Genomic DNA, 25,429 nt, shown 5'->3' with positions numbered 1-25,429 from the left:
TATGTGTTATTGACCCCTTGTTAAATTTGGTGTGTTTAACGTCAAAACGTTGAGACAGCTATATCTTCTAAATTGTAATTCATATAATTAAATAGACAAGAAAATAACACAAGAGGCATATGTGTGTCTTTTCCGCTCCATGACATAAAGTACATAACTCCTATCATTTCCGAATGATGTTTCCATGGCCGCGCTGACGTTCTGCCTGAGTTGTCGCGTGGCCATTGCCAATTTGCATTTCAACCTCGCATTTCTGTCCCATCCACTCCTTTGCGCTTCTTCCCTCCGAGCTCCCTCCCCCTCTAAAGCTATTCAAGTGGCACACAACAGGATTATCTCTCAGCCTCTGAGAAATGCTTGTTGGGTTGCACTCTCCTTTCTGGGTTCACTTGAACAACAGAGGTCAATGTGAACATTTGTTTTAACCTGTCAGAGCTCTTATTGTTTGGGATACATTTGGACGACACAATCACAAATCATCTTGAGTGTTTTGCTGTTTTTTTTAATGGCGGCAATGATGGTAAGTAAATATGTAGAACAATGTTTAGTTACATACAGTACATTCACAGCTGTAGTTGTAATATACTTTGAATACGACATTATTGTGATGAATTGGGAGTAGTATTAGAAACAGTAACCGTGGCAACATCCTCAGCTGTGAATGCCCTGGAGAATGTAATGTTGAGATTTCATATTTTATTACAGTACAGTACCACCTCCCACTATTGTTTTCTCTTCTCTATCCCTTGGGACACATGGCACTCCCAGTACTGTAGGATGTATTGTTTTTGTGCTTTGCGGCCTTGTGAGTCACCAGTCTATAAATTGTGCATTGTGACTGACTGCTCAGTGTCCTCTTATTGTCTCTCCACTTACATTTGTATGCACACAAAATGTACGGTGAACATGATTTTTTTTTTTAGGGAGTTAATTTTAGCTTCTCGTCACTTTGGTTTGTTAGGGGATTGTGGCATCAGGCTAGAGAAGCTTAACTGGCTTCAACGTCACCGGGTGTTGTCGTCACAAATGCAGAAGCTGATTGGATGGCTCAGTTGATGGACAAACTGCTTGACCAGCACCTTGTGATGATTATGACTGCTTAACTATCACGGTACTTCAGGGTATCTTGTAATAACAGGACAAGATGACTAATTAATAATGTTTCTGGGCTTGCAGTTTATCGTTTTCTTCAAATCCTTTCTGAGACATTTTCAATGTTTTTTTCCACTACTACTACTACTTTCCACATAGATGAATCAAGTGTATATTAATAACTCAGTGGAGAGCTTTAGACTAATCTCACAATGTTTATTTTTTTCCTTATCGAAGTCGATATAAATATCTGGTGTTCAGTAAATATGGACGGTAACAGTTTCAAAACAGTGGAGCAAATTGTAAAACAAGTACCAGTAGTTCAACTTTTTAATTTCACAAATGTATCTTCACCTAACTAGGGATTTTCATGTTTGTGTAACATGTACAGTACTAACATTTACCCACCTGCTTAATATAGCTTTTTGACCCTTTTTTTTAATATACTGAATATCAAGGTGTGATACACTGGATAAGCAAAGTACAATGATACATGTTTCATAGCCAAATCGTTCTTATATTTCAGTGAATGAAACAGAACAGAAATACACACACAAAAACAAATATAAAGCAGTGATGCAACCAAAGTCAAAAGCTGCCTCTTACTTGGATACTGTATAGCTGTCTGTGAAATTGCTTCAGTTGCACTGTGGTGTTCCATGAAATAGTGAGTTGTGCAGACTGACTGCTGCATTTATTAAAAGATTCTATTTGGCCGAATTAGTGAAACTGGGACAAGTCACAAAGGCATTGTGTGTGTTCCCATAATAACATTTTGGTCAAATCCCTTGAATCAAAGCGGTGAGGGAGTTGTCACAAAGAGAAAAGGACACCTCCCACCCCCACCACCCCCTGCACACCGCCCCCCGCCTCATCCTTCACACCTTGGTGATCACCTTGCAGTTTCACAAGGATGAAATTTAATGTATAAGGAAAAAAAGGTCTAGACAGTCATCTCTCATGACTCATTGTGGGGTGGAAGTACATCTGTACGACATAACGATATACATAGTGTGATATAAAAATGTCTACCGTACAATATAACCGTTTATCATTTATATCGTTATTTTGATGCGTGGGGTATTGGGTTAGCGCTGTTGGTACACTAATATAGCATCCAAGACTGTAATACAATAACAGTTGCCTTTCTATTACTTAATCCTTCTCATCCAAGTGCTACATTAGTGTAACAGCTGCACTGAGCATAAATCAATTAAGGGCCTATGTCACTTGCGGAGAGGTCGCTGTGACTCAGGTGACCAAAATATTGCTTGTGCTCTCACCAGGGTAACGTCTCGCAGAGACCAGTTCGCCCGGAATGTCACAGAGATGTCGCAGAAACATCGAGCGACGTTCTTGGAAACCAATTTGCCCGAAGTAGCGCATATGTCTCCGCTAAGTCTCCTTGGTCTCCAGTAGGTCCCTGAGATTTTGCAGAGATCTCATGGAGACGTCTCTTTAGTTGTGGACAGAATTACTTCCGATGACATCTCAGGGACCTACTGGGGACATCTTTTAATTCACCGTAACTCCCTGGCGACCCGGCTAGTCTCCAGGTGACATCGCAGAGACGTCTCCACAACCAGCGGAGACTTGAGTCGCCATCAGGTCGCGAACTAGACTCTAGGCCTGTGAGGTATTGGCCCTTTAGTCATGCCTGAAGAGTGCGGCACAGGGATGGCATGCTAAAGAGACGACTGTTGTGTTACGCTGCTCACTTGTGAGGAGAGTTCAATGAACGGAGTCTCTGCAGTGTACTTGCATTCCCAGCGAGTATGAGTTTGTGAGTTTTTTTGTGACAAGCGTAACTATACAATATATGTAAGAGATATATAACATATTAGTAAAAGAGTAGGACAATACAATACAAGACAATGACAAAGTGAATAAAATAGATAAAATAAAGTGTCATCTGCTGAGTTGTAGTACGGTGTTGATATAGATTTCACATATGTGACTGGTATTCATGTATGTCGGTTGGAAATGTTCAGCTTGAGGTGTGACCTCCCAAGTCAGTGTGTATCAGGGGTGCAGTGAGGGGGACTTCAGCAATAACACAGCTCTGTGGTAGAAACTATTATGGAGTCTAGTGGTGCATGCTTGCAGCGCTTGCCAGAAGGTAGGATGGAGAACAGGGGCTTTGTAGGGTGCGCGGTGTCCTTGAGGATGGCTGTGGCTCTCCGTTTCTGGTAGACGTGGTACAGACTGGGGAACGGGCAGCCGATGAGCTTCTCTGTGGTTTTTATGAGACGTTGGAGAGACTTCGTACGTTACTGTGATGCAGTAGGTAATGATGGATTCTACAGTATGTCTGTAAAAGTTCACCAACTGTTGTTTTGGGAGCTGTGCTTTCCTCAAGCACCTTAGGAAGTGGAGCTGCTGGAGTCCTTTATTAGCCATCACTGTTGTATTGATGGACCACTTTGTGTCATGGCTGACGTGGACTTCCAAATATTAAATATCTGTACGGACTTCGACCCCGTCAATATTGAAGGGCCAGTGAGGAATGGGCTTTTTCTTCCTGAAGTCAACCATAATTTTATTCGCCTTCACTGCATTTGGGATGAGATTGTTGTCTTGGCTCCATTTCACCAGTTTCTCCACCTCTGCTCTTTAGACCAACTCACTGTTGCTTGTGATTCTTCCTTCAACAATGGTGTCGTCAGCAAACTTGATGATAGTGTTTGTCTCATGTGAGGGTCTACAGTCCTTTATATAGAGCAGTGATTCCCAACCAGTGTGCCGGGGCACATTAGTGTGCCGTGAGCGCTCTTCAGGTGTGCCGTGGGAAGTATAAACTTTTACTTAATTGCTCAAAAAATTATTTATTTCTAAGAAATAATGTATCTTTATTCATCAATTCATGCCAGTCAGGCAAAGTGACAGACAGAACAAATAAACGCTCTTCTGTTAGATGGCAGGAAGTACATACAGTAATGAATGTATCCACTTTTTGTGACATTTTTGTTTGTTGGTGTGGCGTGAGATTTTTCAATGGTAAAATATGTGCCTTGGCTCCATAAAGGTTGGAAATCGCTGGTATAGCGGGAGAATAAGAGGGGGCTCAGCCCCCAACCCTGCAGTGTGCCTGTGTTCAGCGTGATTGATGTGGAGATATGATTTCCCTTGTGAACAGTTTATGGTCTGTCAGTGAGGAAGACATGGATCCATCTGCACAGATGCATGTTGAGGCCCTGGCAATTCAGTTTTGTGACCAGGTTATGGGGGGAGATTGTATTGAAGGCATAGGTATAATCAATAAACAGCATTCGCACATCATTGCTGGTGATGTGTGTTAGCATGTTTACATCTCCCGCAAATACTAATTTACAGCACTGCGAGAGAAGCACGGACATAAAAAACATTGTACATCCCAGTACAATTCATTAAAAAAACACTGTACATTCCTTGAGAACTGGTTGTACTACCATGTGTTATATTTTTGTGATTGATCCACTGCATAGTTGTGTTTATTGTGTTTTTATTTATGTTGTATTAATTAATTCTTTCTAAGCAAATTGAGAAAAATAATTTTGTATAATTTTATGGAAAAATTCTATATTGGGATATAGAATTACTTATATCGGGATGTAACATTTTGTCCATAGCACACAGCCCTATGTGGAAAATTGCTGCAATAATAAATTCACATTTGCAGGTGAATGAGGATGCACCATGGCGGGCACTGACTATATTTGAACAAGATGTTCCGCGTGATGCAGAAAACCTGAGCTAAAATGCACTCATGACTCAATCTGTTCGTCACAAAAAATCGAACATGTTAAGCTAACTCTCAGCTTGAGATGTGAATGCAAGTAACCTGTTATATATAAACAACTATGATTATTTTTTTTATGAAATCCCTAGCGACACGGTGGACGACTGATTAGAGTGTCTGCCTCACAGTTCTGAGGACCGGGGTTTAAATCCCGGCCCTGCTTGTGTGGAGTTTGCATTTTCTCCCCGTGCCTGCGTGGGTTTTCTCCGGGCACTCCGGTTTCCTCCCACATCCTAAAAACGTGCGTGGTAGGTTAATTGAATACTCTAAATTGCCCCTCGGTGTGAATGTGAGTGTGAATGATTGTTTGTTTCTATGTGCCCTGCGATTGACTGGCAACCGGTTCAGGGTGTACCCCACCTCCTGCCCGAAGTTAGCTGCGATAGGGTCCACCACTCCCACGACCCTTGTGAAGATAAGCGGCTCAGAAAATGGATGGATGAAATCCCCAACAATGTAAGGCTGAAAAACAAACCACTTTTAATTACAAGGAAAATAATAATCAGTGTCGGAATCCTGTCAACCAAGCATCATTATAAAGAACATATTGCATCACAGCCAGTGCAATGAAGAACTGAGAGTTGAAAGCATCAGTCAAGGAAGTGACATTGATTTGGCTTTAATTACAACTTAACTTCTTGCACATGCTGGTAATATAGAAACCACATTAAGTTAGAGATACACTATACTGTATTGCCAGACGTATTCGCTCACCTGCCTTGAATCACTTCTGAATTTAAGTGGCATCCCATTCTTAATCCCTAGGGTTTAATATGAGATCATTTTGCACAAGAGATCAGCATGTGACCCCACAAATGTGCTTCTGGAAATGTCGTCAAAAATTCCCCCAAAACACACTCCTAAACTTAGTGCAAAGCCTTTCCAGATGAGTTGAAGCTGTATGGTTGCAAATTGTGGACCGACATCGTAATTAAATTATGAATTAGAAAAGAGATGTTACTTGAGTATATTTGAGTCAAGGCAGGAAAGTGAATACTTTTGACAATATATTGTATTCCACGTTCACCTGTAATACAAACAGAACCTACTGTACTCTGTTTCAAGAAATATATGAATAGTGGCAAATTTGTATGTAAGGTGTCCACATAATGGGTCAGGGCTTGCAGAGTGGATGGATTCAGTATCATGTATGTGTGATGGCAGTCAGTCTTTTCTGGGACATGCCAGTATGAGATTCTCATTCCTTGGGGCAGGGAAACTGCATGCGTGGTTGAGCAAGCTATTTTTATGTCACTATTATGAACGTCTCGCTGAAACAGTTCATTTGAGTAATTGCCACATTGTACCGCAAGGCCTGCTTAGTTATTTTTGTGCAATAATAGTCATACAGGAACTTCTTGTATGTTGTGTAGTCATCTATGTTCTTCCTCTTCTTCCAGTGTACAAGAAACCAAGCGCGGCTGCAGAGCACAGGTTTGGTTGAGGAAGAGCATTGCAAGATCCACAGAAATGTCTGGCTCCTACGATGAAAGTGCAGGTGCTGACGACACCATGGACAGCTTCTGGGAGGTATAAACAGACAAGCTGCCACCTACTACAAACCCTAATTCCAATTAAGTTTCTACATTGTGTAAAACAAATAAAAACTGAATACAATGATTTGCAAATCCTTTTCAACTAATTTTCTGTTGAATACACTACAAAGACAAGATATTTAATTTTCAAACTGATGGTTTTTGTAAATATTCACTCATTTTCAATTTGATGCCTGAAAAATGTTCCAAAGAAACTGGGGCAGAGGCATGTTTAGCACTGTGTTACATCATTTCCTTTTAACAGTACTCAATCGGCATATGGGAACTGAGGACACGAATTATTGAAGCTTTGTAGGTTAAATTCTTTCCCATTCTTGTTTGACGTACAACCTCAGTTGTGCAACAATCCAGGGTCTCCGTTGTTGTGTTTTGCACTTCATTGTGTGCCACACATCTTCGATGGAAGACAGGTCTGGACTAGAGGCTGACATTTTTCAGGAATCCCATGGGAGTGAATCAAACACATGATTGGGAAGGAAGCGGGAGCGAAGGTCATCGGGAACGGAAGGGAGCGGGAATTGTGATAACAAAGTCACCGGGAATTGATGGGAATGGAAATCATGAGATGGGAGTTAATGGGAGTGGAAACCATGACGGGAGTGAAAAACATGATGCAGTTATATTTTATTGTAAGTTTAATCAAATAGATACTTGAACATTTCCCTTGAGCATCAAGATAACCATTGCTCACTTTGGATTGGGATCAATCTCTGTGGGAGTGACAGTGAGCAGGATTGAGTGGGATTTAAAAAAAAAAAACGTGGGATTTGTGAGCATTAACATTAAATATCTTGTTGTTGTGGTGTATTCAATTGAATATAGGTTTTAATCTCTATATAGGTTAGCATGTCATCATATTCTGCTTTTATTCGCATTTTACAGTGACCCAATTTCTTTGGAATTGGGGTACAATTGTATATGCATGACTCCGTCATTCTAAAAATTCTAAATCTTCCAATTTGTGAGGTCTTTGTTAATAACAAAACAAAACAAAACAAATTACAGCAAATTTGTTTTGACCTAGTGCTTAGGACGTCTGGCCCGCAGTTTAGAGGTGCGAGGTTTTAATCTCGGCTCAGGCCTTCCAGAGTGAATTTTGCATTTTGTCCTTGTGCTTGAGTGGGTTTTCTCCTGGTTCCTCTGGCTTCCTGCCACATTCCAAAAACATGCATGGTAGGTTAATTGTAGACTCTGAATTGGTGCGGATGTGAGAGTGTGAATGGTTGTTTGTCTATATGTGCCCTGCGATTGGCTGTCCAGGGTGTACCCCTCCTCTCCCCTGAAGTAAGATAGGATAGTCTCTTGCTCACTCGTGATCCAAAGACAAGCTATCTCGAAAATAGATGGATGGATGAAATGTTTCATGTGTGATATCACGAGAGGTAAACCAGGCCACAATGAATCCATTGAGGCAAAATGTATAACAAAATAAAACTTTATTTTCTTTCAGTTCCACTGGTTGGCCAAAACAAAACACAGTGGATCCTGAATGCACTGGAAAAGATGGCGACCTGGTCACACCTGCGGTTAAAACTGTAAAAGTCAAGCAGCATTTTACAACAAAAATAATCAAGGATCCACATGTGTCCATAAAAATAGAAAGGTTCCAACAAGTCTTTTCTCAGAATTCAAAAAAAGCTTTCCTTCACATCAAGTGATTGCCTCCTCTTCATCTTCTCCAGCTCTTCTCAGTTCCTTCCTCACTGTGTCTCTGCTCCTTTGTTCTGTCTGTTCTCCACTCTCCCAGGCCTACTTTAATCAGTTGGCTAAAGCAGCCACACCTGTTAGGCTGTGAGATGTATGCCTGGATTGGCAGCCATTTTGTGGCGGGGCATCAGCTCCTGCAGGGGAATATACACTAAATGTGATGCCACACATTTCAGATAAAAATAAGCATGAAAGAATTCAGAGCTACATGCTTGTCATCTTCGACAATAAAAGGATAACAACAATTCTGTGAAAGTGTTTTCTCAAAGAAAAATTGTTCAGCCCCATCGGTAGGTTTGTAAGGTAGCTTAAGATGCAGAAACTAATGCAGAACTTCCTCTTCTTCTTGACTTGAAATCTTTTATGTTAATGTGAAAAATTGCTGAATCACTAAGGTTGTGTTCAAATGGGCCAATTAAGTGATCATGAACTTTAATAGACAATGTCTAGTTTAATTTAGCATATTTTACCTTATTTTGTTTTCAAGATATTTTAAAATTTTTTTTTTTTTTTTTTGGTTCCCTCTTCTTTGTTCCCATTGCATGCATGGATTTCCTATACAGCTTGTTCCCAATAGGTCGCGGGTGAGCTTGAGCCTATCCCAGTTTACTTTGGGAGAAGCGGTACACCCTAGACTGGTCATAAGTTACAAACAACCATTACACTCACATTTGACAAAGTAAATTTCAGAGATACTTCGCTACAAGCTGTGACCAAGGATGAGGGGACTCCCAGCCATTTATACAAAAGCTTGCTGCACAGTCTTTCCATTTCTTCCAAATGGGACATGGGAAAATGGTAAGGTAGGAAGGGCCAATGCAGCCGAGGTACGATTTCATACTGAAAGTACCAGAGTCTAAACCTTCTGAGTAGTTGGCTTTGCTCGATTGGCTTGAGCCTGGTGTTTAGCAGGGCTTTGGTGTTTGGTGAGATTCCCATTGATCTAGGGAGCTGTGCCTAGCCTTCCTAGGCATCGGATCCTGCTGGGATCGTAGCGTGTTGGATGCTAAAGATGGTTCCTGTTAGTGTCCCCTTCAAGATATTACTAAGGCTGCTTGACTTTTACAGTTTGAACCGCAGGTGTGACCAGGTCGCCATCTTTTCCAGTGCATTCAGGATCCACTGGGTGCCCTGGATTGATGGAGTCATCACCGTCTCGACAGGCAGGTTGTCTCATGCCGTTGTTTTCTTTTGGGGCTCCTGTCTGCAGCAACAGATTTATAGCCACTATAAACAGGGCCATGGAAGTTTTGTATCCTGCGACGGTGCCCTTCTCAAAGCCTCTGCCATTTGGAGGTGACGCTCCAAAGGTGACCCTCATCTTGCAGCGCATTCATATGCAACATCACAAACACCACTACCTCTGATGGAACTCGGTTATGTTCCCATGTCCTTCAGATTAAGAGGTGTGTGATACTTGGGTAGGTTTTGGCAAGTTCCAGCCAAATGACAGAGTATGTCTTACATTTTTCTCTTGGCGTCGTTGATGAGCTGGCTGATCACTGCTGCATGCAATATGCCGGTACTCCTCCTTTTTTGGACACTTGGATCAATTAACTCAGTGGCGAGCATGTATGTTGTTAGCCAAATGATGATGACAAACCATAATATTTTCCCCTCTACGTCCAGCAGGGAAACCTCTTTGAACTGGTAGAGTCTTGTAAAATGTCGCTGTTTTCGCACAAAGCAGCACTCAACGAGAGTCCAGAGTCCAGGTTTCATCTTTTTATTTTTTTTTTTATTTTTTTTTTTTTTTTTAGCTTTTTACAGACTGTCGTTTTTGGGAAATCTTGTCACGTTGCTATTCACAGACATAAAAGGGAGGTGTGGCATGAGCATTGTCAATTTGAAAGGAAATTCACCCAGAGGAAGACCTCTGAAGAGGTCTCCGTGTGTGGCCATCACGCTCTCTTCTATTTCCTCCTTTGCACATGTCATGGCTTTTGAATTGTTGCAAACGGCTTTCCTCTTTCGGCACTTCTCCCTCTGCTTCTTCGAGGTTGTCTCAGTTCTCCGAAGCTAGATTAGCTGTTACCACATCTCTGACCTCATCAATCATCAATGGCCGCTCTCTCCTCTTCACTTGCTTCCTTCCACCTTTTTTGAGTGCCTCTAATTTTCCTCACAGCTCTTTGATCTGCTGCTGTCTTGTGCTGGGCTTGACAGTCTTGCCTTTTTTCATGCCAAAGGTGTTGTGTCATGCCTGGTACACGACTTCAACCACGTTCTTGATCTTCTGAGTTGCATCTCCTTTCAGAGTGGATGTTCGATTCTCATACAGTTGGGCCCATCTGCAGTCTGCTGCTGGTACTAAGTTCAAGCGTGGTTTCTCCCAAAGCCTTTTGGACTTTCAACTACACAGACTCTTCCTGTGCTCTAAGTAGGTTGAGCAGGTATGTCTGGGACACTGTGGTTTGCCTCCTGGCCTTGCTCCTCCACCGACTGACAAAACAAACTTCAACTCGGAGAGGTCGTTGTGTAAGCTCGGGTGTTCTGCTTTGCTGACACGGCTCTTTGCACTAAAACAACATACATGTATGGGAAATGTAGTCTTCAATTGACCTAACATACATGTTTTTGGACTGTGGGAGTAAGCTGAATGACTCAGAGAAAACACACACAAGCACAATGAGAACCCCACAACAGGAAGGCTAAAGCTAAAATTCAAACTCTAAACCTGCAGATTTGCTAACCACTCCTCCGCCATGCAGCCATGGACAAATTAATTTAATTTAAATTCAACTTAATTTAATTTTTTAAAAGAACAAAACATCTTTCAATAATAACTCACTGATTTTGACTGAACTTCGAAAGAATATCACAAGTTGTTTAGACATTATATAAATCCCAACAAGGCCTATGCGTACGAAGATGCATTGTGTGCGTAAGAGAGCAAAATCACTTTAAAACCCCTCAAACTAGTGTTAATGAATTCGGTCTCTACAGAGTCTTCTTTGTCTCATGGCACGCAGCTACAGTGGCACAAAGAGCCTCAGTCATCATGATTGTGAGGAGGCCTCCCACCATGCGTACAACTTGTTCCATCTGTAGACGAGTAACGCACCCCAAATTACCTTGTGGTGCAAAACGACGTTCTCATGATTTCTAAGTAGAAAGAGTGTGTCTGTGTGTCGTTGTTGAGGGAACACACACACACCTGCTTCACAGCCTCCTGCAGCTCTTTAACTGCACATGCATGATCATGGCAGAGCCAGTCACAGTGCAGTGCCAGCAAACACATTACACTGCCTCATCATGAGTCCTGGATGTGGTTTTATGCATTTTATGTGAACACACACATCCATGCACGCGCACACACACAGACACGCTCACGCACACATGCACACACACACGCGCGCACACACACACACACAGAGTCTGTGACCTCTATGCATTTCTGCCTCTTTTCTGTCATCTATCCCTTCCAATCTGTCCACCTGCTATAAACATCTCTTAGGGGGATTAGTGTGCGCACACTCACACTCATGCAAGCACACTAACACAAGCTCATGCCATTGCATAACTACACATGCAAAGGCACGAGCCACTCACCCCCTCCCCTCTTCCATCATGCTACATGAGCTCACACACACCTACAGGCGCTCAGGAGGTGGAGCCACACCGACTGCCCCTGCTTTTTTTTAAGGAACTCCTTCTTAAGGTGTCATCTATGAATATAAATGCAAGCTGTAGAATGATATGATGGTGTGATCAGTGTTGGGCCATGCAATTGGTCCCTGGGTCTTACATTGGGGACTTGTCACCACTATCACGCAGCAATTATAGAAACCATTAATACTATACAAAAATGCAATGTTACACTGTGCAATGGCAATAAGGGTTCAAATTCTAACTGTACCATGTACTTCATCTGGAGCAGTTCAGGATCAAATAACATGACAAAAACATTCAAATAATATACTTCATACTCCTGCGATTGGCTGGCAACCAGTTCAGGGTGTGCCCCGCCTCCTGCCCGATGATAGCTGGGATAGGCTCCTGAAACTGAAAGTAATCGTGACATAATGTCACGATTATTATATATTATATGGTATAATAGATGTGGCATGGTGGACGACTGGTTAGCACATCCGCCTCCCAGTTCTGAGGACCTGGGTTCAAATCCGGCCTCACCTGTGTGGAGTTTGCATGTTCTCCCTCTACCTGTGTTTGTTTTCTCTGGGCGCTCTGGTTTCCTCCCACATCCCATTATTTTGACATAGTATAGTAACACTTTGGAGTTTGGACCCAAAATCACAAAAAAAAAAAACGTAGTCCGAGTAGGAAAAAGTAAAAAATTTTATCAGGACAATTTTCACGATAACATCATGTGTGTGGGTAACCACGAAGCATTTTTATAACACCCATCCATTTTCTGTACCGCTTATAATTCAAATATAATTAGTACATTTACAAACTTTTTTTAATCAAAAAGCAAAAATATTTACAGTGAAATGCAGGCGATTCCTCAGTTGCTTTTACACCCAAATTAGTTGTGCCACAGTTCCTGTCCGCCACAATGCAGAGGGCCACGTCACAGGATTGACACTTCCATGGTGTGCCCCTCCTGTTTGTCCACCAGGAGGCAGCGTTTGCATTTCAGTCTGCTTCATCGTCAAAATTGTCACCAAGACATCACTCCCAGCTGTCATCGGGCAGGAGGCAGGGTACACCCTGAACTGGTTGCCAGCCAATCGCAGGGCACATACAAACAAACAACCATTCGCACTCACATTCACACCTACGGGCAATTTAGAGTCTCCAATGAATGCATGTTTTTGGGATGTGGGAGGAAACCGGCGTGCCCGGAGAAAACCCACACAGGCACGGAGAGAACATGCAAACTCCACACAGGCGGGTCCGGGGATTGAACACCCGTCTTCAGAACTGTGAGGCTGACGCTCTAACCAGTCGACCACTGTGGCCCCTCATTCATTTCTATTTTTCAATAAAAGTAACTTTTGTTGCTAATTGTGTCCACTAGAGGGTACACTGACAACATTTAAATGACATTGATGCACTTGTGAAGGCCTGTTGAAATGTTTTAAGACATTGAATATTACATATTACATATAGAATATTACCGGCCCTCTTGAGATCTAATTGGGGTAAATGTGGCCCACGAACTAAAATGAGTTTGACACCCCTGGTTTAAAGTCTGCACTTACACCACAAGTTGAAACGGAGACAGCGCGGCTGCATCTTGCATCATCACAAAGCAGTTATGTGATCTGGACGCGCAGGCGCGTTAATCGACTACAGAAGGTTCAGTAAATTTTTGCTTTCCTGTATTCAAGCACAGTGTTAATGTGTGAACTGTGCAGAAAGTTGCAGTGGCTTACAATAATAAATACAGCTATACCTTTATGAATAAAACCTCTGTCCCATTTTTGATGAACACTAAGACCCACTGGAGAGCAATGTGTTGTATTTTTTTTTAGATGGAACTTGCTGTCAAATGTTTGAGAACCACTGGCTAAGTTGAATGGTTGATAAATATTTATATTTATGCTACTACTATTACAGACATACTTTGTCTGCGATAGTACAATATGTCTGTATCGTTATAAAGTGCAACAATTGCTACCTGCAATTCGATGATACTATTCATCCAATTCCCATACCGCTTATCCTCACACGGCTTGCGGGCGTGCTGGAGCCTATCCCAGCTATCTTTGGGAGACAGGCGGGGTACACCCTGAAATGGTCACCATCCAATCGCAGTGCACATTAGAAACAAACAACCTTTCACACACACATTCACACCTACAGGCAATTTAGTCTTCACTCAACCTCGCATGCATGTTTTTGGGATGTGGGAGGAAACCGGAGTACCCGGAGAAAGCCCACACAGGCACGGGGAGAAAATGCAAACTCCACACAGGCTGGTTTAACTCAGGCCGCTGACTTCACTCACGTAAATCCTGCTCCTCCCGTCCATCAAACACGCACAGCTAGTAGTTAAACAGCTGCTAACTTGTCCCCAGGAACAAAAAAGGTTTGTTTGCCGTTGTCAACGTATCAAAATTACGATGGTGCGAGGAGGGTGTGTGTTTGGGTGTGTTTGGGTGTGCCTGCGTGCGTGCGCGTGCGTGTGACGGTGGAAGGAATCAGGAAAAGCGATGAGCTCTCAAACTCTTGAATGCACACAAAATGAGCACAATTGGCCGTATCTGCAGCATGATAATTGCTTAGTACGTCTGCCTTACAGTTTTTTTTATTGTGGGTGGTCTGGCTTCCTCCAAAACTGCATATTAAACATTAATAGCACCTGAGAAACATAAAATATATAAAGTTGACTTGATATTTAATTTATGTTCATATTTGGTATTGGAGAAATGCAAAAGTTATTGAAAGTAAGTTACATTAATACTGAATTATGGTGGTTGGATTACGCTACTAACTACATTTTATGAACAGATAACTTGCAACTCTATCGGAATACATTTTTAAAGTAAACCTCCCCACCCTGTATTTATGTCAGAGTTTGTAGAGAAATGTACTTGAGAATGATGTGCTAATTTACATTTAAGTACTTATTTGGCACGTCAGGTCTGCACTAAGTAGGTCATTTAATGTAACTACGTACGAATATTTAAGGTATTGGTTCACGTTAACGTCATTCTGTAAGTTGTGTGGCGTGTTTTACCAAGTATTGTGTACAGTTTAGCTAATGCTCTTTTCGTACTGTAAATAAGTGATATTATTGCCACTTGGCAGCTGCTGAAAGTAACTAAAAAGTGAGTTGTAATCTCAGTTACTTTTTAAACCAAGTAATTAGTAAAGTAACTAAGTTACTTAATTACGTTTTCAAGACAACTGTGGCACCACTGACAGATAGGATGGGTGGTCTAATAAATTTCTCAAGCACTGTACATTTTAACTGTTTACTGTATGTTCTCATACTTGTTCAGATAAACACTAATCGTGATCTTCAGTCGTAATTCTGATTTGAGATCAAATACAATCTGAACATCGATGTGGGAGGACATGGTAAGATATTTTAGATTGATACACGAAGAAGGGTGAAATAAAATTATACGTCTTCATTAAAATGTTGTGAAGTGGGCTGGTCTGAGCCCAAACGAAACCAAACTCCAGGGCTGAAAATGAGTCCCAGTCCAGCCCTGTACTATGGTACCTCCACAATCAATTTCGGAACAATAGATGTAAAGCGCTAAACACGGCTTGACTGAGGCTCACGCCCCTGAGCAGTGGTCCAGATGACTACTGGTAATCCTTTCTATCATGACACTGAAACACTGACTAACTTGGACATGTAACAGTAACTTCCAGTGGATATATTCTTCTCCTTTTCACTTATTTCCATCATCCTTTCAAAATAAGTGTTTCTAAAAGCAAAAATCATGCAGAGTTAATCCTTTGATGCTGGCTGAAAGTAGGTGCCTGGGGTGCTCTTTATCTTGTGATCTTTGTTGCAGATAACGCAAGGTGCAGCAGACATTAGCACAACAGTTAAATAGGCAACCCAGGTCTATTGATGTGCAGCGTAGGAAGTGTATTCCTTAGCTGTTCACCTGTTGAGTAGGTTTTGAAACCTTTTAATTTATATACAATACTTAATAATGAATCTTAATGAGTCTTACAGGTGGAGTATGGTCATAGGTCATGTTTGGTTGGTAGCGCATGTGACAAATCTTGTTGGTCTTGTGTTCCCAGGTGGGGAACTACAAACGTGCTGTCAAGAGATTTGATGATGGCCATCGACTGTGCAATGACCTCATGGGCTGCCTGCAGGAACGGGCCAAGATAGAAAAAGCTTACGGGGATCAGCTGACCGCCTGGTCCAAGAGATGGAGACAGCTCATTGAGAAAGGTTGAGTTCCATCAAACAATAAGTTGACATGGTTAAACTGACACATTTAATCTAAATTATGATCGTGGGACTTCCACCTGGCGTCAGGGCCCCAGTATGGCTCTGTGGAGAGGGCCTGGTTGGCTGTAATGACCGAGGCGGAGAAGGTAAGCGAGCTGCACCAAGACGTCAAGAACAACCTGGTGAATGAGGATGTGGAGAAAGTGAAGAACTGGCAGAAGGAGGCCTATCACAAGCAAATGATTGGAGGCTTCAAAGAGGCAAAGGAGGCAGAGGAAGGATTTAAGAAGGCTCAGAAACCCTGGGCAAAAAAACTCAAGGAGGTGAGAGAATATTTTATTGGAATGTGCAACTTTACCTTACAGATAAGATTGTTTCTGTTACTTTGACTTATGAATTCCCCTGAAGAAGAAAAGGAAGAAACTCTTTGAATCACATGTATTACATGCATTAGGAAGAAGTATACGAGTACACTGCATAATGCTAGCTTGGGATGTGCTTGTATACGTCATTTCAATCACGTATGGTGATTGAAATGAAATCATCATTTCAATCACCATACGTGTTTAGTTACTTGTTTTGCTCTCCCGGTGAGTTCTGATAGAACTTCGACTATGGCAACATCCACACTAATCTCATTGGAGAGTGCAGTTGTTGTAAGCTTGTCGCCTCTCATTTCAGCACATCCAGATCAGACACAATTGACTGTTCTTCATTTAATTTGACACACATCAACATATATAAGAGTCAATAAAAGCGGTATGTGATTCTGAACTTCTGAATGTGAGTTTATGATCATATTTATATGGTTGCTGCATCCTGTTTTGATGTCAAATTGTGTGCGTGATATTGAGAAAGCCTGTGTTTGGACACGCAGATGGAGACGGCGAAGAAAGCTTACCACATGGCTTGCAAGGAGGAGAAGCTTGCTGCCGCTCGAGAGGCCAACGGCAAGACTGAGGCTTCTGTCACACCGGACCAACAGAAGAAGCTCCATGAGAAAGTGGACAAATGCAAACAGGATGTGCACAAAGTAGGGAAAAGACAGGAAACACATAGCTGTCATCCTGTCATCATCTTTTTGTTTTGTAGATCAATAAAGGTGTTCTTATCATTACTTTCATACAAACAAATAATGAATGGTTGAATGTCTGCATACTTTCAGTACAATCGCTATATGCTGGATTTCTTATTTTCCACAGATGTTTGCATGTGAGGTAATAGTTTGAATTTCTCTCAGGCTAAAGAAAAGTATGAGAAGTCTCTGGAGGAGCTGAACAAGTGTGCACCGCCCTACATGGAGAGCATGGAGCAGGTGTTTGACCAGTGCCAGCAACATGAGGTGAGGAGGCTGACTTTCCTGAAGGAGGCCTTGCTGGACATCAAACGCCACCTCAACCTCACAGAGAACCAAAGGTCAGCCACACCAAAACTGTGAAAACAAAACTTATGCAGAGGCCTAATCATCACTGCATCTCCCAAAATATCTTTGACCTGCAGTAGGCTGAAACAAGTCCTCTTTTCTTCCACTGTGATATTATACAGTAAGTAGGTTGTCGCAAACTGTGGTGTGCAGGGATAGAAATTAGCACCCACTTTCCTCATTTGAGTCTTTTCTTGGACTTCCATGAATTCAGCCTATTATTCACATTCCGTGTGTATTTTTATTCTGCACAGTAGTTTAGCGATTGCATAACTTGTACATGTATCATTTAATTTGTTGTTTTTTTTTTTTTTTTTTTGCAGAGTCAGTTTTGGTTATTAACCTTTAAACGAAAGTCACAAACAAAAAGTATGCTGGATATTGACAACAGCTTCCTCAGTGATCTTATCATTTAAAATTATTATTACTATTTTTTAATACATATAGGACAATATCCCCCAAAAGTGTGATAAAGCTCTGATCAAAAGTGATGGTTGACGATTTAAGTGTCACTGGAAACTTAACCATGATTCAAAAACCATCTCAAATTAATAGTTTGATACTGTATTAAAGAATCTCATACTGAGAAAAGTTGCATTTCAAAGAAATATTTGGGTTCATGTAATTCGGGATAGAAGGATTTATCTCAATTGAAATGTGTATTTTTATCATTTCATGCTCACTTATTAATTAACTGATAAATTGAACACGTCATGCCGCAAGGTAAAACTGAGCCTTGAGCCATTAGGAAGCGATGCTAATCCTGATATAATTGGTGTTCATCCATTATTAAATCCCATTTGGAAGATTGTCGTTGTCTAATGGTTTCCGTCCATCAAATTCTTTATAATTCATTTTCAAGATTTCAGTTTGTACAAGAGTATAATTGCTTTGTATTTTGTAGGAAAATTAAGTCAAATACACTTCTCTCGTTTTTTAAAAAAAACAACAAAACCATCTACAGGCTGTCGCCTACCATCATTATATACTGTTGTTCTTGCATTATGGGCTCAGCTTACTCAATACCCACTGAAAATCACAATTGAGTTACTCATAAAAGTGCTTTAAGTCACCTGTGACTCAGTACAATAAATACGTAGAATATGCCATTAAGATGATGAAATAACGCTTACATAATACATGCATTTCAATGTAGGAAAAACTGAAGTACTACTGAAAAGCAGGTCATCTTGTATTTTCAGGTGTTCAACTGTTATGATAAAACAGTAGCAACCTCAGCAGCAGTCATCTTTTCGTGGTTGGGGTGTTTGTGTGCCCCAATGATCCTAGCAGCTAAATTGCAGCGGGCTCTATGGCCCTGGTAGGGTCACCCAAGCCAAACAAGTTCTAGGTGAAGGACCACACAAAGGACCGCTCAGAACCCTCAATGACCCTCTATTACAATGATGAAGGTTTACCATGCAAGGAAGTGAGTCACCTTCTGGAGCCAGGCCTGAAGGTGGGGCTTGATGGTGAGCACATGGTGGCCAGACCTTCACCGCCCAAGAAGTCCCCCTGGATCCCACCTCCCTTATGCGCACCACCGGTGGCAAGGGCCAAGGGGTTTCGGGTACAATGTGAGCTGGGTGGTGGCCAAATGCAAGGATCTTGATGGTGCGATCCCAACTACAAAAACTGACTTTCGGGATGGCAGGGAAGGAGCTGGTGTGTAAAGTCAAGAATTTGTGGCTAGATATAATCGGACTCACCAGGACGCAAGGCTTCAGCTCCAGAACAAGTCCTCCTGAGAGAGGCTGGATTCTCTTCCACTTTGGATTTGCCCATGGTGAGAGCGCTCAGCGGGTGTGGGTTTATTGCCCCCGACTGAGTGCCTGTATGTTGGCGTTCAGCCCAGTGGACAAGAGGGTAGCCTCCCTCCGCCTTCGAAGTGACGTAAAGGTCCTACTGTTGTCTGTGTCTATGCACCAAAAAACAGCACAGAGTACCCACCCTTTTTGGAGTCTTTGGAGGGGGTGCTGAAGAGTGGTGAAGCATCTGCAATGACTGCATCGGTCTGTCATGGTAAAGAAGAAGCTGAGCCTGAAGGCAAAGCTCTCGATTTACTGGTTGATCTACGTTACCACCCTCACTTATGGTCACGAGCTGTGGGTCATGACCGAAAGAACGAGATCACAGATACAACTGGCCAAAATTAGTTTCCCCCTGCAGGATTTCTGGGATTTTTGTTTGAGATAGGGCGAGAAGCTATTGCTCTTCCATATCGAGAAGAGCCAGATGAGATGGTTCGCACATCTGGTTTGGATGCCTCGTGGACACCTCCCTGGTGCTGTGTTCTGGGCACATTCCACCAGGAAGAGGCCCCAAGGCACGTCAAAGAGACTATTTCTCTCGGCTAGCCTGACAATGCCTCGGAACCCTGTGAAAAAGCTGTACGAAGGGACTGGAAGGAGAGGGAAGTCTGGGCTTCCCTGCTAAGGCTTCTGGCCTCACAACCATTCAGATAAGTGGAAGAAGATGGAAGGATTCATGGATAAAGCTGTTTAAATTCAGGAAAAATTAAAGCTTCAGTTTAGCATTGTAATGACCTTTACATCAGAGTGCTCTCAGCTCAGTACTTGAACTACACTGTTGGTTCCGTTGCCAAACTGAACAGCATCGTCAATCGTCTTCTGGTGGATTCTTCATGTCAATTTGTGTGGATTTTCCCTCCTCAGCTATGCCACACTATACAGAGAACTGGAACGTACGATCCTGTCAGCGAACACACAAGAGGATCTGAAGTGGTTCAGCAACAACCATGGGCCTGGCATGCACATGAACTGGCCCGCCTTTGAAGTAAGACCTCAAACGTCAATAGGTTTGGCATGAGGAATGTCAGAAAGCAACCCCTAATTAATGTACTGATTTTTATTATTACTTGTTTTGAGCAGGAGTACAACCCAGACCAGGCAAGTGCTCCTCCAAAGAAGAAGAAGCCAGACGGAGCTCCTCCCACTCCTAGCACTGACCATGTGGCTCCCCCTGGTGACCGGAGCAGGTTAGTTCCTTTGACTTTGAAAACAACTAATATTTTTTAATGACATCATTACATACATGACGCATTCACGTTACCATGTATATTCTCTGTTTCTCTAGCGTGAGCAGCTATGATAAGAACCAAGCATACTCAACGGAGTGGTCTGATGATGAGCAGCCTGCTGCATACTCTGGCAATGAAAATGGTGGAAACGGAAACTCATTCGAAGAGGATTCCACCACTGGGAAAGGCGTTCGTGTGCGAGCTCTCTATGACTATGACGGCCAAGAGCAAGATGAACTCTCTTTCAAAGCAGGTAAACACCAGCGACAACATTTAAAGATAGCTTTGTGCAACTACACTTTTATTGTTGTTTATAAGACAGAGGTAGTCAGAAAGTCCCTACATTGCCTTCAACTGCATTTTAAAGTCCATTCCACTCAAGGAAGTGACTCATTTGTCAACAATGGGCACAAGGAAAACTAATAACTAGATCTACAGGTACACAGCCCAGTCAGCAAACGTCCCGTCATCAAAGGTTCCATCGCCACGATGTTGCAGGGAGAACGTTCGCTCGTTTACAATGTCACCCGAGATGTCGGCATTAAATCGAAAATTACCACAACACGACATCTTTCCGATTCAAGTTGGAGCGCGGAGCTTTAATTATGTGACCTTTATTTATTAATGTCAGACTTTTTTAGGAGTTTAACGATTCGTTTTACCGATACGATCTGAAATGATTCAGTGGCTGGAAATCGATTCAGTAACCTTTTAGCCAAAAATTCATCCAGTGCGACAGTGAAATAAATACCTTCATACTGGCCAGTGCAGTTGAAATTTCTTAGAATCGTTTTGTTTCTTGTAAGGGAATCAAGTAAAAACTGATTAAAAAAAAATATTATATATATATATATATATATATATATATATAAAGATTTTCCAGATGTACTTTTCTTGTATGTGTTTTCTAATTGATTGAGTCTGCTTAATAAAAGTTGATTGATTGACTGCATTGCTTTGCAATAAAACAAAGGGGGAAACAGTGACAATTGTTATTTATATTATTTCAGCTATGATTTTATTGTTGGGCTATTTATTTCCTGGAAAAGAAATGTTTAATTGTTGTTAAAATTATGAGGGGTTCCTTTAAAAATGTCTCCACTGTAAGGTGTACCTAGCTGGACCCAAAGTTTGAGAATCCCAGTTGTAAACAGTTAAATACTAATGGATCGAAACGAAGCAAAAGAGGAAAATCTTTTCGGAATAGAGGTGTCAAAAGTACTGTTATTCAATACTTAAGTAAAAGTAGGGGTCTACTGATACTACTACTACTGCAAAAACTACTCTGGTAAAAGTAAAAGTGCTGAAGCAACTCCCTTCAGTAAAAGTACAAAAGTATACACTTATAAATGTACATAAGTAAAAAAAAAAAAAAAAAAAAAAAAAAAAAAAAAAAGTGAAAAGTAAATTGATATTTTTGAGCCCAATATTAAAATACATACAGGGAGATTTTTGTATCTCTCTCGATGATTGGCCTGCTTTCTCTTGGGGCAACAGTGGACAAACAAAAATAAAACAGGTAGTTATAAATAAAAAGACAAGCATTTATTTGTATTGTTGAAAGTTATATACAACATAATTAGTTAAAAAAAAAAGCTAGATTTGTTTTAAACATATTTGCCCACTGAAATAAATGTGTTTGAAATATTATGTTAATGCTCAAACATGACAATTTACTGCAAGCGAGCCAGACTTTTAACAAGCGAGCTTTAATTTAAAAAAAACAAAACTGTCATGGTTCATCAAACGTATACTGGTAACATCGTTACCAGTATACGGGCACAACCTTAATAAGAGTAGTAGTTTCTTTTTTTTTTTTTTTTTTTTTTTTTTTTTGCAATAACCTTTGAAAATAATAATAATAACATGGATTACATATAGAAGGAAAAACTCATTTTCAGTTCATTTTTACCATCTGACTCAGTCCTGCATGTTGGTGAAAGAGTGCTGCTTATGACTTGACAGGCGATGAGCTGACCAAGACTGAGGATGAAGACGAACAAGGCTGGTGTCGAGGTCGCTTGGACACCGGGCGAGAGGGACTGTACCCAGCCAATTACGTTGAGCCAATCTAGGCCAATGGGTGGACAAAGAAAAGACGTGCTCCTGGAGGCAGCTTGAACAGCACCGTCAAATTGCACCGCACATAGCCAGAGACCTAAGAGCAACACTTACAAGTGACACCAACAGATGCGTGAAGCAGTCATCAAAACTTAGTAACCTAACAGACAATATATCAGTATAATATATTTTATCCAGATTTTGGGGTGGGTGGACTTACACAATTCAAAACAAGAATGGCAGTTATGCCAGTATATACACACTAAACTATATACTTCCTTGACAGGCGCAAATGGCTTCTCTGTGTAGCTGTATATAACAAACAATGCAGCTTATTTAAACTCTCTTGCAGTCTGTGGTGCAAATGGAAGCTGAATATAATCAGTTATACCCATCTGACAAAAGCAAGCTTCTCTAACCTGCATTGTGTATATACAGTATGATGCCATTTTTGTGAAGCTATTTTTTTATTATTATTATTTTTTTGTGTGTGTGTGTGTGTGGTCAGTCATTATTCTTACTTCAGGAATGCTGTGTCATGTTAAAAGTACCACAAAGAATATCCTTTTTTTTTCGTGCTCCGGTCCAACCTCTTTATCCTTCTGTGTCATGTTCCTGTATGTGTTTAACTGTTTCTGGGTGTGCATAGCAGCATGCGCTATGCAACAACTCACATTCCCTGGATCCTACAGCCTTGTTAGGGCCACAACCTGATGCAATGCTAAAACTACAAATGCAGAAGTCACTTTTAAAGCATCGCATGCATCTGTTCTCATGTGAGGAAGCTTGCTGACAATATGCTTGATGTTTGTTTTGGTGTCATGCAATCCATTGAAAAGAGACATGTTTCTGCAGCAGCTTTCATTCCAACCAATGTCTACTAAAATCTACTTTCAATGATGAAGCAAAGCCGGATGAGCGCATCCTTTTGCAATGAGTACTGCAGTATAAGCGCGGTTTTGAACAATGCCTATGCCAGCATGTTTCTACCAGAAAGGGGTCGATGGAAGCATGTTGAGCTCCAGACTGCTGTGTGAAGACCAAGCCCCTTGAATGTACTAGTGTTCAGACATGAAGGCGCCATGCTGTCCAACGGAAAACACAGTACTTGACTGTCAGAAAAGCCCCCACTAGTTATGTGGCCCGTTTCTATGCTGCGCCAAAGAACGACCCACTACCATCAACTGTGTTTTCCCTCCATGCAATAACCTCACATATCATGTGACTAGACAAGATCAACTTGTAGCTGCCTCACACTCCACCAGAGCTTCATTTTTCTTCACAGCACTGGCAACGACACAGGGAATACTCTTGTCACCATTAATGCACTGCATGTACGATGCTAGCAGTGTATTATGGGCTGATTTTCATCTTACTTTTTAGAAGTGTAAATCATACAAATGTTTGCAGTCATAAAATTGATTTGTGTGTTATCATGTGATGGGTTACTCCAAAATTTGTCAGGATGGTTATTATATGCAAGATACCCTTTTAGAAGTGCTGGCGTTTTGGACCAACTGTCAGATGTGTTGAGCTCTGCATGGAGCAGGATTTGATAGTTTCAGGTGTCACAAGTGAGGAGAAACACATCACCAGCTCACAAGTTGTGTCTTACGAGTAAAGTTGTCCAGCAAAGCCAAAAGGACTTCTTGTATCATCCATGTCCCATGCACATGCACATGCACACAACACACACATACACGACAGATCCAACAACAACAGGAATAAGACACAAAAAGTATCTGGTTACATTGCCATTTTGAGGAAGACACCATCCAGTATTTATGCATTGTGTAAAAAAAAAAAAAAAAAGTTTAAAAAATGCCAAGTGATTCACTACGAAGACAAAATGTAGTGTTATATATGTAAATGTGTTTCATTCAAATAACAGCAATGGAAAACATTAGGTAGTAGACTCCATATCGTATGAATTTCATGGCGATGGTAAGTGTATCATAAAAGCGTTAAACCCCAAACTGTCAAATTTGTATATGAAGATGTAATTTAAAGATTATATTGTAACTGTGCGACTGTGTTGAATTGAAAACGAAACCTAACCTTGTTGAGGCTGTAAAAATGTGTAAGTGTAAATGCTTTTTTTTTTTTTTAAATGTTGATCTCTTCCTTATGCACACAGGGGACTGCAGCACATGTTGTGGAAACCCTATAATAGCAGTCTAGGTGATGTAGGTTCATAGTTAGTGATGTACTTTTATCTCCTAACTGGTGTAGTGCCTGTTCATCTTGAAGTAACAAGACGTTCATTTAAATATGCATAAAGATGATTATGATCACAGACAAAAATGACGATAGTGATGAAAAGCCCCAATCAAATTTGTTGTGATGATGTCAATATTGCGATATTGGTTTGAAAGGGAAACAAGTTTGTTTGAAAATGTGTCGTCTGTGTTGTTTTTATTTTATTTATTTCTTAGGCTGCCTGTGTGTCTATGCTGTATATGTGTGTGTAATGGACTAATTTCCAGAAAAGAGAAATGAGATCAAGAACAGATCAAATGCATGGTTGTATGATGTATTTTTATATTATATATTTAACATATAGAAATAGGGAAATAAAAAATATTGAACTGGAATTATGACTAGTCAGAATGAAATTGTAGATATGTATTTCAAAGTTGAGTTAGAGATAGCTACATTGCCGTCGCAGATATCCGGAATTCACATAGGAGTTATTGCAACTGAATTGTAGATTTCTGTAATGACAAACCCCATACACATGAATGGCAAAAGTGACACTTTTGTCTTAGACGAAATGACATTGCTGATACCTGAAATGCTAGTTATGGATAGGGAAAGTATAATTATGGTTACGGATATCTTAAATGTTCTTATTGACTCGACAAAACTGAATTACGGATATCTCCGCCAAATATGCAGTCTAGCAGTTAAATGTTAAGAAGACTTGCCATAAGCA

General features: G+C 41.1%; 2 protein-coding genes across 3 annotated transcripts in view; one reads left to right on the top strand and one right to left on the bottom strand.

Moving 5' to 3' along the window:
• The window catches only part of smim29 (small integral membrane protein 29), a 29,940-nt gene extending 28,125 nt beyond the window's left edge, over positions 1-1,815 (bottom strand). The window contains exon 1 of the mRNA XM_061690029.1: positions 1,699-1,815. The gene's annotated coding sequence lies outside the window, so the exon portion shown is untranslated. The remainder of the gene's footprint in view (positions 1-1,698) is intronic.
• Positions 1-25,088, top strand: part of LOC133409669 (protein kinase C and casein kinase substrate in neurons protein 1-like) — a 46,004-nt gene extending 20,916 nt beyond the window's left edge. The window contains exons 1-10 of one of the 2 annotated variants that reach the window (XM_061690005.1): positions 317-520; positions 6,271-6,400; positions 15,814-15,970; positions 16,058-16,293; positions 16,848-17,003; positions 17,211-17,386; positions 20,069-20,189; positions 20,285-20,391; positions 20,490-20,686; positions 22,399-25,088. In XM_061690005.1, coding sequence (XP_061545989.1) covers positions 6,341-6,400; positions 15,814-15,970; positions 16,058-16,293; positions 16,848-17,003; positions 17,211-17,386; positions 20,069-20,189; positions 20,285-20,391; positions 20,490-20,686; positions 22,399-22,508 — 1,320 coding nt within the window. In that variant the 5' untranslated portion in view covers positions 317-520; positions 6,271-6,340 and the 3' untranslated portion in view covers positions 22,509-25,088. Of the gene's footprint in view, positions 1-316; positions 521-6,270; positions 6,401-15,813; positions 15,971-16,057; positions 16,294-16,847; positions 17,004-17,210; positions 17,387-20,068; positions 20,190-20,284; positions 20,392-20,489; positions 20,687-22,398 lie in introns of those variants that run through there. The other variant, XM_061690015.1, reaches the window with a different exon arrangement.
• The last annotated feature ends 341 nt before the right edge of the window (positions 25,089-25,429 follow it).

Source organism: Phycodurus eques, chromosome 1, assembly GCF_024500275.1.
Source record: "Phycodurus eques isolate BA_2022a chromosome 1, UOR_Pequ_1.1, whole genome shotgun sequence".
Lineage (NCBI taxonomy): Eukaryota > Metazoa > Chordata > Actinopteri > Syngnathiformes > Syngnathidae > Phycodurus > Phycodurus eques.
Note: the sequence above shows the minus strand (reverse complement) of the source record. Positions and strands in the feature narration are given on the sequence as shown.